General features: G+C 44.7%; 1 protein-coding gene across 1 annotated transcript in view; it reads right to left on the reverse strand.

Annotated features, from left to right (window-relative positions):
* ABLIM3 (actin binding LIM protein family member 3) overlaps positions 1-16,034 on the reverse strand; it is a 140,957-nt gene that overhangs the window by 45,155 nt on the left and 79,768 nt on the right. The window contains exons 5-7 of the mRNA XM_049785177.1: positions 13,935-14,047; positions 8,667-8,793; positions 6,516-6,609 (exon numbers count right to left, since the gene is read on the reverse strand). Of these exons, the coding sequence (XP_049641134.1) occupies positions 6,516-6,609; positions 8,667-8,793; positions 13,935-14,047 (334 nt within the window). The remainder of the gene's footprint in view (positions 1-6,515; positions 6,610-8,666; positions 8,794-13,934; positions 14,048-16,034) is intronic.

Genomic DNA, 16,034 nt, shown 5'->3' on the forward strand with positions numbered 1-16,034 from the left:
TTTTTTCCAAAAATCTTAGCAATAATGTGGAAAGAACAGATTAAAAAAAGAAACAAATTCTCTAAGATTTCTGTCCCCACAAATGTTTGTATAGCTATCATAAAAGATAAGATGTCTTTATTTTCCTCTAAGCAAACTATACTCAAACTTTGGAAGGAGCCTGCTCTTTTCCAAGCTGAAATGCTGTGGGACTGATTCTCTTGTACTCTGACAAAGATAATAGGTTTAATTAGTAGTCCCTTCCTACTTAGTATCTGTTTATCATTTCAATTATAGACCTGTTTTCCCGGATAGCAATAGTGCCTTGGCAAACCACAGCTTGACATCTTTCTAGATGTCACGCCTCACCAGCCGCCCCAACTAAAAAAGACTTTCTTCTCACTTCAGCACCCCAGCCCAAAGGGAGTGAAGATAGAGAGTAAAGAAAGAAGCTTTTAGAGCAGCTCCAACCCGAATACTTTATTTCTGGGCCATTCTAGGCAGTTCTCAGGGATTACTCCTCGTTTGCACTCATGGATCACTCCTGGTCATGACTGGGGGACCAAGTCTGGTGCTGGAGATTGAACCTGGGTCAGCAGAATCCAAGGCAAGTGCTTTACCCACAGTATTATCTATCTCTCTACTGACAAACTCTCCATCAGAAAAGGGCCACCAAGTTAGGAGATGAATGACATGAGAAGCTCTGTCTATTTCAAAGTGAAGTCTAGGAAAGAATGAAGATAAATAGCAAAAACTTAGAATCTGAAAAGTAGGAACATACTGGAAAGGACCAAGAAATGAAAGCCAGGTCATAATGGCCGCTCAAGAAATCAGCACTGTCATTCTTTGGGGGCAAGAATTTTTGGTGAAAACTCAAACTGAAAGGAAGGAGAATCTTGGACACTCAGTGTGTTGAGTTGTCACCAAGGAAGAGATTGTAGAGTAGAGTGGGAAGCAGACTTGGGATTTAATTAAATGCCTAATGTGTACCTGACAATATGCTGGGTCCTGGATTGGGTCACTATGTATCTGCTGGCCAACATCCTTTCCTTTTCTCCAGAAACAGCATCAAGCCTTTCCGGGGTGGGATCACCCACACCATTTCAACCATGCAGTTAAGAAAGGTTGACTCCCACCACCAGGCCTTTTCAACTCCGTGATTCCAGCTGAAGGATGGGGATAAGTCTGAAGTCAAATCTAGACCATTTGTTAAATGGTCTAGAACAGGGAAGACTAGAACAGGGAAGTTCTTCCACTGGGGCACTAACAGAAAAGATGTCAGCCTGGGATGTCCATTGTCCCATTTCCATGGCATGAAGGACAGCCTTCCTGAAAGCCAACACAGAAAAATGCAGCCAAGATGAGATGATCCCAATACTTTTGTTTGAGCACTGGGTCCAGCTGTGGTTGAAGCCAGTCAGACCATTCCTAGGCTTTTTTTATAGAGCCAAACTTTATTTCTGGCCTGACCTATTTGAGTAAAGCTTTTCCACCGGCAACTAAAAAGTCCTGCCTAAAGCCAGAGAGGAAGGCCACACACCCATGCATGTGTCCTGTACTCTTGTCCTGTGACCACACAGCACTTCTCACAGAGACTGTGGCTTCCCTCCACAGTGAGCCATTTTCTGCTACCCCTTTTACTAGGCTTTTCTACAACTTACGTATTTAATTCTATCATTTGACTCAACATAGACACTATTTACCTGAACCCAGAGGTTAAAAGTTCAGTCACATAAGATTGCCATTCCCAACTAAAACCTGACTACAAACATGTTCGTAATCATGGTGCTTAAAGATATATTGAAAAAATAAAATAAAAGTTTGAAAGAAAAAAAAAGATTGCACTTCCCATGGGCAGGTGCCTTTCATAAGTCTCAGAAAGTCACTGTACTTTTCTGATGGTGGGCTATAAATCAGGGTTCCCAGGACACCCAACTTGGGTTCAATAATTGTCTAGGCTGGCTCACAGAACTCAGAGGGTCACATTGAAACCGATTTATTATAAAATTATATGATAGAGGATATAGATACACAACGAGATGTAAGAGATGAGAAGGACATAAGGCAGGGGGACCTCCTGGGCACCCCTCTCTCTATCCTGCCTTCTGTTCACCTGCCCAAAAGCTCCCTAGCCCAACTTCGGGAATTTTTATGATGGTATCACCAGGAAGACATGATAACAATTAAGTCTCTCTCCAGTCAATTCTCCTGATCTCCCTGCCCAGCTCCAGAGGATGGTGGGTGAAGCTGACTTCTAACTAACTGATACAGCAGGACCATGGAAAGGTAGAGTGCCAGATGAACAAGTTAATTTATTAGGTCAATTGAAATCTCCCCACTGAAAGGTGTCTAATCAACATAGGTCATTGAATGGCTAAGAAGGGGGTGGGATGGAGAAAGAGCGATAAAAGGAAGCAACCTGTCAAATTCTCACTCTCTTGTCACATAGTCACCTACAAGAAGACAGATGGCAGGCTGGAGAGATAGCGTGGAGGTAGGGCATTTGCCTTGCATGCAGAAGGACAGTGGTTCAAATCTCCGCATCCCATATGGTCCCTGAGCCTGCCAGGAGCAATTTCTGAGCGTAGAGCCAGGAATAACCCCTGAGCACTGCGATGTAACCACAAAACCAAAAAAAAAAAAAAAAAAAAAAAAAAAGAAGACAGATTGCAGAATCAGCAGGCTTATAGGCATGAACAAAGAGCAGAATCAGGCAATGCTTTTATACTTAGATAGACAGCAGGATATTGGGATTTCACCCACATGCAAGTGGTCAAGGCTGGAGAGTTAAGGAAAACTGAGATGTGAAGAAATAGCTGAGGTACATAGGAACAGAGCACAGGGCTCGTAGTCATCATGTTCATGTTGCCATAGCTAGAGACTAAGAAAAACAGACATCAAGAAACTAGAATCTGAGAGGTCCAGGGACAAGACTTCAGACTAGAAAATCTTACACTGAATAGGGAATGGGTCAGGAAGAAGATCAGGCCATCATATACTGGAAGCCAGCATATGGGACAGAATTTAGGAATTATAGACTGGAACAGGCATCAAGGGACAAGATAAGTAATGTCCTACTTAGTTTTGTATGCAGCTATTTCATACATATTTCATATTTCAAGAACTACTAATGTAGGAAAATTCACTTTTGTGTTAACGTAATTGTGGCTGGCTCTGTGTAAGGAGCTGAGTGGGGAGAGAACAATGAATACAATTTCTATTAGTTTAGGCTAACACTGCAAACTCATATGGTAGCTGTATGTCCTTTACTACATAAAGACTTAAGATTCAGAGAAAGAGTTTTGCTTAAACTGTCAAGGCCAGAAGTGGTAAAATTGGGATCCAAGTTCATTTCACTCCAACCACATAAACCTTTAGGATGTCATGTGCCCTCAAAGGTCCCTGAAATGGTACTAAATGCTGTGGGCATTGGTGCCCAATGCTACAGATTCTGAAGTCTGTGATTTGCTCTTGGTCTCCCCAAGAAATGCTGACTGGGGGCCCGGAGAGATAGCACAGCGGCGTTTGCCTTGCAAGCAGCCGATCCAGGACCAAAGATGGTTGGTTCGAATCCCGGTGTCCCATATGGTCCCCTGTGCCTGCCAGGAGCTATTTCTGAGCAGACAGCCAGGAGTAACCCCTGAGCACTGCCAGGTGTGGCCCAAAAACAAAAACAAAAACAAACAAAAACAAACAAACAAAAGAAATGCTGACCGTAAACTTGGAAAAGAATCCCCAATGGCTTGGACCTCCCTTTTTTTATGTGTAAAGTGAGGTGAACTAGTTGACAGCTAAAAGTCTCTTCTAGTTTTAAAAGGGGGGAAAATCAATACACACAAGCTACTAATGGAGCCTCACACAAATGGAATCAATAGATCCACAGTCACAGCAGATGCCTAGGGAAAAAGGTCCCACGAAGCTTGAAGAGAACCTCAAAAGGGCCAGAGCTGCTCAAAAACTGGCTCCAAAGGGCTGGAATAAAGGCCAGAGCAATAGTACAGCAGGTAGAGTACTTGCATTGTATGTAGCCGAACCCAGGTTCGATCCCCAGTATCCCATATGGTCCCCTGAACCCAATAGGAGTAATTCCTGACTAACCCGAGAGCCTGGAGTAACCTCTGAGCACCACTAGGTCCCCAAACAAACAAAAAACAAAATAAAAGGGCTAGGAAGATTCCCAGGTAGGCCCTCTGTAGAATTTGCCTTTTTCTTTTCCTCTCAAAAAGAAAATCTGCCTCTATGATCCCTCCGTACACTGATCCTCCATCCCACCACAGTGAACGCCTCTCCTCCACCTGACAAACTGGTGGCCTTTCCCTCCCCGGGTCCCAAATACCCTGCAAGGTCCTTCACTGCGCAGAAGTCAGCTCCCAACTCTGGTGTACTCACTTCTTCAGAGGGAATTTCTCCTCTGATGGCCTCCCACTCTCTCTCATAGCCTGTTCTGCTCCTCTTCCTTCTCTGATAATTTCTCAGTTACCTCCACCAGCGGCTCCTCCCATCCCAAATCATTGTCTTCCTGGGGCTTGAGTGATAGTACAGTGGGTAGGCTGTTTCCTTGCATGTGGTCAACCCAGGTTCGATCCCCAGCATCCCATATGGTCCTCTGAACTGCTAGGAGAAACTATGAGCATAGATCAAATAACTCCTGAGCCAGCTGTGACCCCTCCCCCCCCAAAGACAAACAAACCCCCTCCAAATCATTACCTTTCCTCCACCACTCACCTTTTTCTTTCTTTTGGTGAGTTTTGGGCCTCAGGTGGTGCCCAGGGGCTATTATTTCTGATTCTGGGCTTAGGGGATTATATGTGTTACTGGGAATCAAAGATTCAGGGCCAGCTGTATGCAAGAAAAGTTCCATAACCGCTGTACTATTGCTCTGGTCCCTGTTCCATAACTTTGGAGCCTCTTGGCCACTTTATGTTTACTAGGAACCACCATCTTTCTTATTATCCTGCCATACTTAGATACAAATCTTATCCTACATTACTGTATTACCCCTGTAACACTATGATGCAACTTTTAACTGCTTCTCTAATACTGACACCAGCTGCCCTGCAGCTGTAAAATGACCATTCTCTATGATGTTGGAGAGAGGGTTCTATTCTACCTACTGCCATGCTGCTACTGAGGTCTTTTTTGCCTTCTTGAGGGATCCCAGTTCCCTCATTCATCTCCCATTTCAACTGTATATCCTTCAAATCTGACCCACACTTACCATGTTCTCCTCCCAAAGGCTCAACTCTAAGGAGTCTACTTCTGGTGGTTCGTGCACTCTACACAGTGAAGGAATGCCAATTTCTACTGTATCCAGCCCTGGGAATCTGAGTTCAATATGCCTTCTATACTCCTGTTTTGTGACCTGCCTTCCATATCACTCTCTAGCTTCAGAACATCCTCAATAGTTGATCAACTTTGCATTTATTTGTCTTTAACAAAAAACACTACAATCAGATCATGCTGCATCTTGGTTTAAAACTTTCCTTTGGCATTCTAAGTATTTTCTATAAAATTCATATTTTAAAACAAATTTACCAATTATGAGGTATCACATTCTCCACACCCTGCAAGGTGTATGATTCAACCACATGGTTCCTTTTCTTTATAGTCTGGGAATGGGCCAACTTCTTCCTTCCCTAGTTCTTCTCATGACAATTCTGGGCTTAGTGCAAGTCACAGTTTCTCTCTGGTTGTTACACTCTCTCTGGCTGAGCCCAACAAGACTGCAGATATCTTCTCAACACAGTGATGTTATAACTAATCCCCTGATCACATTGGTCAGAATTAACTAGCTGACAATATCTTACCCCAGTCTGCCAATCACTGTCAGATGGGAAAACTGAAACTTAAAGAGGTAAATGAGATTCACCCCCAATCTGGGTGTGAACTAGTCAAGTAACTGCTCCTACTCTTAGGTTATTCTTTTGTCCTTGGACCAAATTCTTTTCTGTTTCTATTTCCTCCAGCTCCCAGAGCACAGGAGGAGGCTCCTGGGCAGTAGAGCATGTGTGAAGGGAGGCCAGTGGACAGGACACTCAAGATGCTGCAGGTTGTCTGGCACCAGCCTAGCCAGCTGAGTATTAGCCGCTGCAGAGGGCTGTTGCCATAGCGACGAACTAGCAGGAGAAGGGCTTAGGGAGTGAGCTGCTAAACAAGCTGGTTCTTAAACCAGCAGATTACTAAATGCTTATAAGAAGAAAAGAAAAGAAAAACAGAATCTACTCTTCTAACAGGGTTAGGAAGAAAATCAGAATTGTCATTCCCCATTCATCGGAGTTAAATTGGTTTGCAGGCAAACCAATGATATTCCCACATGGCACTGCTCTTGAAGGGTGAGTATTTGCATTAGTGTGTGTGGGTGTCCAGAAAGACAAGGTCATTCTTCAAGGTTTATACTAAGCCAAGGGATGGCGGAGGAAGCAGGGGTGGGGTGGAAACTATAGGTGAAGGAAAGGGTGTGTGGGGTGCCTATTTTCTTCCTCAGTGATAGGGCTCACAGGCCACTTGCCCAAACTTTTTTCAGTTGAGTCACTCACCTCCAAGACTCTGCCACTGATGTATCGGTCACAAGTCTCACATTTGATGCCAAACTGAGCATGGTAGTCAGATTCGCAGTAGGGTACACCATCCCTGCCAGAGGAAATCCACATAGGAAGAAAAAGTTGGGGGGCATGTGGGGTATCACATGGCAATTCTAGGACCTGGTGTGTGTGTGTGTGTGTGTGTGTGTGTGTGTGTGTGTGTGTGATTGTCAGGAGTGGAGACAATGAGCCAGCAAAACTTGGGTTTAAATTCTTGGGTTTCTACAAATCTGGGTCTAAAAACTCAATCTGGACCCATGTGTCTGTGAGGGTAATGCCTCCAAGAAAGAAATATGGGAAAAGAAGTATTTGAGACACATCCGGAGTAGAGATGGCCTTCATACAACCTGCTGAGGTAGGCCTTCCCATCTCCATTTCAAACATGAGGAGACAGATGTGGAGAAGTTGAGTTTCACACCAAGGTTAGGGAAGCTGGGCACTGAGGCCAGACCTGGCATCCTATCTGCCACTGCTGGGACCTGACTACAGACGCCTAGGACGTTGTGGGTGCTGTGTGTGTGTGTGTGTGACATGTGTGTATATGTGTATGCATGTATGTTTGTGCATGTATACATATGTGTGCGAAGGGGACCTTCAAACAAAAGCAACTGGGGAATTCTGGCATTGGCTCCCAGACTTAAGCTCTGGGTTGACAACAGACAGGGTATTCCTGACTCGGCAGGCCCTAAGAAGTGTGTCAAACTACTCCCTTGCTGGGCTGGGGTGAGGAGTGAACTCCAGCTGCTCGCCAGGAGCTGTTCCTCCCCTGATCTGAGAATTGTGCCTCTCCTTCAGGCTCAGCTCAAATATTGACTCTTTCAGGAGACTCTCAGTCTAGATTCCACTTCCTGCTGCTGGAAAGGGCGTCGCCTTTCCCGGAATGTTCAGACTCCCTCACTGGTATTTCTGTTAAGAGGCAGCAACTTCCTGCTCCCTTTTCTAGCTGCTGTCGCTGGTCTGGGTGGCCCTGAGTCGCCTCTCCTGACTGCTGTGTCTACAGGTCCTCGAAGGTCTCACAACTCTTAGGCTCAGGATCAGGCTTCTGAGCCCATGTAATTTTCACTGCTACCCCAGGCCTGCTTGCTAATGGATCCCATAAAGGGTGGGAAAGATGAGGGGTGAAAGTGCAGGAGGATGGTGGGAGAGAGGCAGAGGATGAGGGGGACAGATTTCTCCCCCAGGTTCTGATGACACCCTCATGCATTCAGCCATAACAGAGCCAACATGCTTCTGACCTGCCCACTTCTGGGAGTTGAGATTCATTCCCCGTGGGCTTCCCTGAGAGCCTGGTGTGTTTTCTTATACTGAGGATGTGGGAGGTCTTTAAGCATTGAGCATCTTGCTTCCCACCCCTTTTTGGTGTCTCCACTTTCCCCCTTGACTGTAAGTTCATGCTGAAGGGAAACTGGCCCTTTCAGGCTAAGCACTGGACCCAATGGGAATGGGCTGGAGGCATCAGAGCTGCAAGGGCCTGCACACAAATCCCCTGTGGGTCCTGAAGAGCAGAATTGGGCCACTGGTTCTAGCCATGTGGGTCTGTCTGACCCCTCAGCAGGTAGCAGTATGGGCTGTGATTTCTGGCAACAAAGAATACATACTTTTTTTTTCTTCATAGTCACTCAGCAACTATAGCTGACTTAGGCCCTGGACCTCCTGTCTAGGTGAGGACAGTCATAAACATTGTCCCCAGAGTGAGTAACTTACTCCTCTAAAACTTGATTTCCATAGCTTTTAAAATGGGGATCAATTCTTCCCAAGGGAATTAATGGGGTTTCATGTGATCATGCACATTCAGCCATTAGTATGCTCCTTGTACAGAATGATGAAAACCATCGCCAGAATAATCCTTCCAGTGAACCTGGAGAGGTGATAAATAGGAAGTGACGTGTGTGCAAGTTATCCGTGCTAGAGTTTGGGGTCGTGAGGCATGACATGAGGATGCTCCAAGGAGAGACCCTGGGAGCCCAGAGCAAGAGAAGGGAAGGAGCAGAGTAGTGCAGGAGCTAGGAAATGTGGGGTGATGTTGTGTGTGTGCCCCTGAACAATGGAGACTGAGGTGGGGGGAAGTGGAATGCAGGCAGGCAGAGCAGAAGGGGCAAGACCCACTTGCTGATGTACTCCCCAGTCAGGATGACACTGCAGGTCTGGCATTTGAAGCAGCTCACATGCCACTGTTTGTCCAGAGCCAGGAGCGACTGGCCATGCTTGATTTCTTCCTTGCACCCAGCACAGTCTGCAAAGACAAAGAGATACTGCTAAGCACAGTCTCTTGATTCCATCTCGATTCCATGGTCTCCATCTGGGCCTCTCTGGACACCAGCTTCCTATATATAACTTTCCCCCCAAGAGCCTTGACACCTGTCTGCAGACCCCACAAAAGGAAAGGACACCAGAGCATGGGGCTTTCTGCACAGGGTTCTGGTGTGAGCAAGAAGGAAAAAAAAATCCCAGGGCTCCTCATGCACAGCATCTCTCATTCACAGTGGAGCCTGTACTGCTCTGGCCAGACCCAGAAAGCAGATAAACCTCCTACTCTCCCTGGCCTAGATCCTGCTGCACTGTCAGTGTTTCCTGGGATACTCACACTATCTCCTGAAAGCTTGTGGACACCCATACCTGGCAAACAATATCAAATCTGAGCCTTGTAAGTACAGGCTGAGAAGTGACACATTCAGAGAATAAGCTCAATAATTCTGCTCTCGCTCTGGCTGTCCGCTCAGTAGCATGCACCAGGTCTGCATTATGTGTTCTGTGGTGAAATTTGTCTCTTGCCTAGCACAGCATGGAAAATAGTGGTAGAACCAAAGCATATCTGCTGAATGAACATGGAAAAGCAAGCTATGGTACCAATCAACATACCATGTCAGCCATTCCTTAATAGGCCAAACTTCCACCTCTCCAAGTAGGCAGAGTTTGATAAATCTGCCCACAACAGAAAGATGCCACCACTTTCCATCACCATTGATCTGGAACATATAGGCCATCTGTAGGCTCTGGTGTCTGCCTGTTGCTCAATCCCTGTCTAGGGAGGTGCAGGAAGCGGAACAAGTGTCCACAGTTCTTGGGAAATGCTGGGAATCAGGCTGGGCTGACCAGATGACCTGCTCTGGAGGAAAAAAAGGTTCACAGGACAAAGTTTACTAGAGGACAAAATGGTGAGGAGAAAGTAAACTGCTTGCTAATTTGGAGGACCCTGGCAGGAAGCCTTCACGTCCTCTTTGAGGCTGGCATGGCGAGAAGCTAATGAGTCTGTGAAGGGCTGAGTGCTCCGTGGCTGCATCCTGGTGAAGTGCTTGTGGCATGAGCTCCCACAAGAACTGCCTCTTGGCTGCCCTGCTGAGGCTCTTCAAAGCCCTCTCACACAAAAGTGCTAGGAAGGTCTCTGGCTAAAAATGCTTCAAGCCTCAGGCTGCAGATGGGGACTGGGAGAAAAATTGGGGGATTTATTTTTTTTTCTCCTGAGCTTAAACCTTACCCTGCCCTGCTTCCCATCCCACTCCAATAATCACAGTCTTCAGAATATAAGTTTAGAGAAATCCAGGGCCCCTAGCATCCCTCCTCCTCTGCCCTCTTTTTAAGCCTAGTTCTGTGGGCTCACTTTTTGGGTTTCTCTCAGCAATGCTTGGGGGACCATATCCTGTTGAAGTTGGAACTTAGAGTTCTCCTATGTACTCCAGTTCTTGAATACTTTTCCCTGGCACTCTCCCTGCTTTTGCAGATAGACGTCTGTGTGACTTGTTTTGAGGTCCCAGATCTTGCCTGTCCCCATAACAACACATCCTTCAAACATGCAAAGACAAATACAGTTGTCTCTTCTCCATCCTTACACTTCACCTGTCTATTCCTCTATGGATGAGGGAGGCCCACTGGGGATCCCATATAGAGACAGTGACCAGTCACACTCTCATAAAACATCTCTGAAGAACTGCTGCATCTCCTGATAATCTAATAATGGTCTGGTCTCTAAGATGAAGTCGGTGCCTTGAGTTAAAATTAACATAACAGGGGCCAGAACAATGGGTAGGGCGTTTGCCTTGCATGTGGCCAACCTGCGTTTTATCCCTAGTGATTCATATGGTCCCTTGAGCCTGCCAGGGGTGATTCCTGAGTGCAGACCAGGAATAACCCCCAAGAACTGTAGAGTGTGGCCCAAAAACAAATCAAAAAAATTAATGGAGCAGCAGTGTCATTGGAGGTTTGACTCACAGTGAGTGGTGACAGGCTGGCTAAGGGAGAAAACTCCAGCTCCGTTACTTTTTTGGTGGTCTGATGGCAGAGGCTCAGCTGTGTCATTGGAATAGCTTGCACTGTGTTAGGGGACCTCACATGGCCACTAAGTGTCTGCTGTCAGTATTTTGCATTCTCATGTCTTTGATGACCAAGCCTTATTCTGGGCACTGTCCAACTCTGATCTGAGGCAGGAAGCTTGCGCCTCCCTCCAGTCTGGGAGCCAGTTGGTCAGTAGGGTTTTTATTCAGCTCTCAGGGCTCCTCCTCCACTGTACTAGCTTCAGATCCCCCGGACCTTTCCATCCTCTTCTTTCCCCTTTCCCTTCTGATCACAGGCAGAACCTGGCTCCTACTGAGAGCCCCTGAGTCAAAAAACCACACCCTGTTCCAAGCTGTCAGCAGAGCCAGCTGTCCACTCCTTTGCTCCTTTGGGTTTCAAAATTACAGCCACCTGCTGATGCCACACCTGCTCTTCCAAATCCCTCTGTCTCAAAGACTTGGCAGCGAATTTTAGTTCTAAGTGCATCTTACTTAGATCAGCAAAAGTGAGTGAGGTTCATTACTTATTATCTGTGGGACTTCGAATTTGCCTCTTAGGATCTGTAGGTCTCTGTTTTCTTATCTTTAAAACAATGCACTCTTATATCCTTCAGAGTTTTAAGAATTATATGAGATGTTATAACGAGAAAACTTAGTACAGTAATGAACTCTAATAATGATCAATGATTAATGGATTTGACAGTGATGGTGGTGTAGTTGTTCTGTTCCGGTAGCAAATGTATTAGTGACAGTTCAGTATCAGCTGTCATATGGTAGTTGATGCTTGTGGGTGTTGTTTGTGACAGTGGTGATGATGGTGATGCTACTACTGTTGCTGGACTCCAGTGAGGTCTGTGATAAAACATTTCTTCTTCCTGTGACAAGTAACATGCATCTTCTTGGCTGGCTCCTGAGTATTCTTGATCTCTCTTTATTTAAAAAAACACATTGCTTTATTTAAGCACCGTGGTTACAAAATTGTTCATTGTTGGGTTCCAGTCACACAACATACACCATCCTTCACCAGTGCACCTTTCCCATTGCTGATGTCTCTAGTTTCCCTCCCACCCCCACCCCTGCCTTGCTCTAGGGCAAGCAATCTACTTTTCTCTCTCTATTTCCTTTTTGATGCTGTGGTTTGCACTATTGTTATTAAAGGGTGCCTTGCCAGTTTGTTTCTCCACTTTCAGCACCAAGTTCTTGCCCAGAGCAATCAGTTCCAACTATCATTGTCCAAGTAGACCCATCTCTACTCTAACTACACTCACCGCTCTTTGTGGCAAGCTTTCTATGCTGGGAGGAACTTCCTGACCTTTGTCTCTATTGTCTATGGGTATTATTACCATACTATATTATTTTTAGTAGTTATTGTTTCTATGTTCCAAAGGTCTTTATTCATCTTCTTCCTTACTCTGTTCCAACCATCTCTGCACCCAGAACTAGAAAACTATGGAGAGGACATTTAGAAGTCTCCCTAAAACATGCTAGTGTGGAAGACTCCTAGAGTCTGATGTATATGCAACAGGAGCTGAGAGTACTAACAATAGATTCAAGATGCTTATTCTCTGCCCTCTCGTGCATGTGCTTTCTAAAAGAAACTCCAACCCAATAACATCCTTTATGTTATATTTAGACATATATGTAACTTTGACTCCTATCTACTAATGATTTGTTTCCTATAAAGCTGGGTAGACGTAGGTGATGAAGGAAGCCAGGTGACATAGGTGAGCAGTTCTGGACCCACAACTTGCCTCTGTGTAGTCTCACACACAGTTCTGCAGCCCCCCTCCCCAAACTCTCAGGTGCATCACTATGAGGTCCTGGTCTGAACCCCAGCACCCTGGCCTTGCTATCCTGTGAGAACATGTTTGAGGATCCATGATGAGTCAGTGAAAACTCATGGCCACCTTCAAGGGAAGCTGGTTAGAGCAGATCAGAGCAGACTTGAAGGATGAGCTCTGCACAGATTGGACGCAAGTTCTAGTGAACTGGAAGGGTGGAATGGGGGAGGGAGACTTTCCCCAGCTCACCACTGGGTGGACTCTAATGGGTCCCTGGGAGCTGAGCCCTGCTGACTTGGGTGTTCTATGCTCCTCTATGTGGTCAAAAGCAGTCCTGATGTGCTGACTCTGCAGGAGATGGCTCAGAGCCCACTGTACTTGTTCCTGCGCAATGACGCCATGCAGGAGACTAATGGCTCTCTATTGATTCTGCCCACGTGATCAGCGTGTCATATAGCATGAGGAACATTGAGCCTCATGGATCCTAGTCCTAACACTAGGAGCTTATTTATGTGTGAGGAATCTGAGCAACACCCTAACAAGAGTACCTATGAATAGAATTCTAGACATCTTATCATCAGATATCCAAATGCAAAGGCTAGTCCATATTTTAGAATATCTAACGTATGCTTGTTCCCAGGGAAAAAATTAATATTTGGTTCTTCCCCACCCATCTCCAACCAACCAACCTCCGGGGTTGGTGAGAAATATAACATTCATCATTGTACAATAGATGTCCCACCTTCTTTAGTCAGTGGCCCTCAAACTTAGGAACAGCCAGTGACTCACTCAAGATGATAAAGAATGAAATTTCTAGGTTTTACTCTTAGAAGTCCAAGACAGACCTGGAAATGTATATTTTCACCAGCTCTGCAGGGAGATGAACACAATAGTGCACTGAACATGCGCTAAGATAAACGTCCTTGTGGTATGCGCCAAACCCTTTTCAGAGTTCTGGTGGCATATGTGAAAATTGAGAACCATTCATAATTCAACATCTGGTCAGCGATGTTGAGTGCCCTTGGAAGTGTGGATTCAGTGAGGAGGTGAAATCAGGAGCCCAGCTCATCTCACAAGAGCCCACCCAGTGACTGCAAAGTGGCTGGGACACACACTTTCCAGCTGGGCAGTCTGCTCTCCACACGCCTGTGCTCAGGGAGGCTGGTGAATTTAGGCTGCAAGCCAACTGGATCATGCTTCTAATGTGCTCCTGAGTAGGGATATCCCCTCCTTCTCCCACAGGCTTTGAGAGCATTTGATAATGCTGGAATTAGAGAAGTGGGGGAGACTGTCTGCAGAGGGGAGGTGCTGGTAAGGAAACTCACGGCTTGGTCCACGAATCTTGATTGGTTTACTGCTCGTCATGGACTGGGAACACGTCTGACACACACATTCCTTCCCACTGAAAGTCACTTTGTCTCCAATGGGGAAAGGCTTCCTGTAAGAGAGATGAGGGAGACATTCAACACCTTTAACAGAGTGGTTCCCTGTGCTGGGAACATGTGATGCCAAGCTCCTTAGTAAACTGTTTTGTTGGCCTGCAAGAGTTCCAGCTAAATTCAAGTGCTGCTATTAGGGCTCTGACTAGACAACAATTAAAAAAAATTATTTTTGGTGGGACACACCAGGCAGTCTGAGGGCTCAGCTGACCATATGAAGTGCTGCAGATTGAACCTGGGTAAGTCATGTGCAAGGTAAACCCCTACCCACTCTCTGTACTTTCACTCTGACCCCCAGACATCATTTGAATCCTGGATGATCACAATATGAGCTTATATGTCTCATTTGTAGAATACAGAGTTGATATCTTCTTTTGTTGTTATTCCTTATTCCTGAACAATTGCAATAATGCTGAAGATTATTTAAGATAAAATAAATTTAACCAAAAATTCACCTGGGCCTGGTCCCCTTCTCCAATTTGTACTGTGAGTAGTTCTATTCAGACTTTACTTCTTGTTATACCAACACTGACAAATTTCATTTAAATTAAAAAAATAATCTATTTCTTACAGTTTTCAGCTGCTATAGATTATTATATAATAATGCTCAAGCAGAACTCTGAAGTTTTTTGGATTAAAGGTGTCTGATTATTCTTTTTGTTTGTTTCCTTTCTCTCCTTTAAAAAATTCATTTTCAAGAAAGGGTATCTACTTTACTGGCCTTTCCAAATAACCTGTATTTGGACTTATTTTCTTCTTTAGCAAATATGCATAAAGAATTTGCTCTGTGTTAAGAACTGTTTTAAGCACTTTACAAGTAGTAAGTCTTTTAAAGCCTACATATTCACATACTCATATTTAAACGCTATATTGTATAGTTAAAGAATCTAATTTTATTGGCAAGAGTTATTCCAAGTTATTTTAGCTTTTTCATTTAGCACTGTCTATTTTTACTAGTAATTTCCTGCTAAACCAACATCTAAATGCTTTAGGCTTTTTCCACCTTTCCCAAACTTCTTTCAGTATGATCTAGACTGTTTTGAGATTCATACATACTTCCTCTCTCTGACACTACTTGAATTTGGGTTTAGTGGTACAGCTCAGGAGTCTTAAGATCCTGTGTGTCCACCAAATGGTGAGATGAAACCAGAGGCTGCTCTGTGTCACCCTGACTTCTACACAGGATCTATACAAAACCCAAGAGTTCTAACTACAGAGACCTGACCAAGACAACTGTGATTGTGAAGAACTTTTACTGGGACCACAGAGAAAGACTTTGGGTTAGACAACGTAGTATACTCTGAGCCTTATGGTAGGATGCTTCATGGGTAAGGTCTCCCTGCTTTTAGGTCAAAGGATTTTTCTTTTTTATTATCTCCATCTTTTACTCTGCCTATGCAAAAACAAACAAACAACAACAAAAACCACTTGCCATATACACACACCTTATTTTATTTTATTTTATTTTATTTTTTCTTATCTTTTAAATAGGGACTCCTACCTTTTTCATAGAACCTTGGGACACGGATTACTTTGTTTTACCACATATTTCTGCATTTTTCTGTAAAACTAAAATAAAAGGAAGAAAAAAAGGCTGGGGCCAGGGGCCAAGTGTTCTTGAATGCATTGGTGGAAAAAAAAAGTAAGGACAGAACTAAATATCCAAGCCAAAGTCAATGACAATAAAAGTCAAACGACCTAAACTTTAGCAATCTAAACTTAAAGGTGTCTGTTAAACTGGCAGGTCAGGGGACACAGGGTGGTGGTGTAGGTTGCACTCTGGGGCCATTGGTGGAAGGAGGTTGACACTGGTGGTGAGAATGACCCTGACTCACTGTATATCTGAAATTTAACTATGAAGGACTCTGTAGATCACAATTGTTTTAATAATAATAATAAAATGATCCTGTGTGTCCAGTCTCCCTATTTAATAGGCAACTGGGGTGTTGCTGCTTCCAACCTTGCAGCTTAGAATGCTGAATAGAT

Source organism: Suncus etruscus, chromosome 12, assembly GCF_024139225.1.
Source record: "Suncus etruscus isolate mSunEtr1 chromosome 12, mSunEtr1.pri.cur, whole genome shotgun sequence".
NCBI classification, from domain to species: Eukaryota; Metazoa; Chordata; class Mammalia; order Eulipotyphla; family Soricidae; genus Suncus; species Suncus etruscus.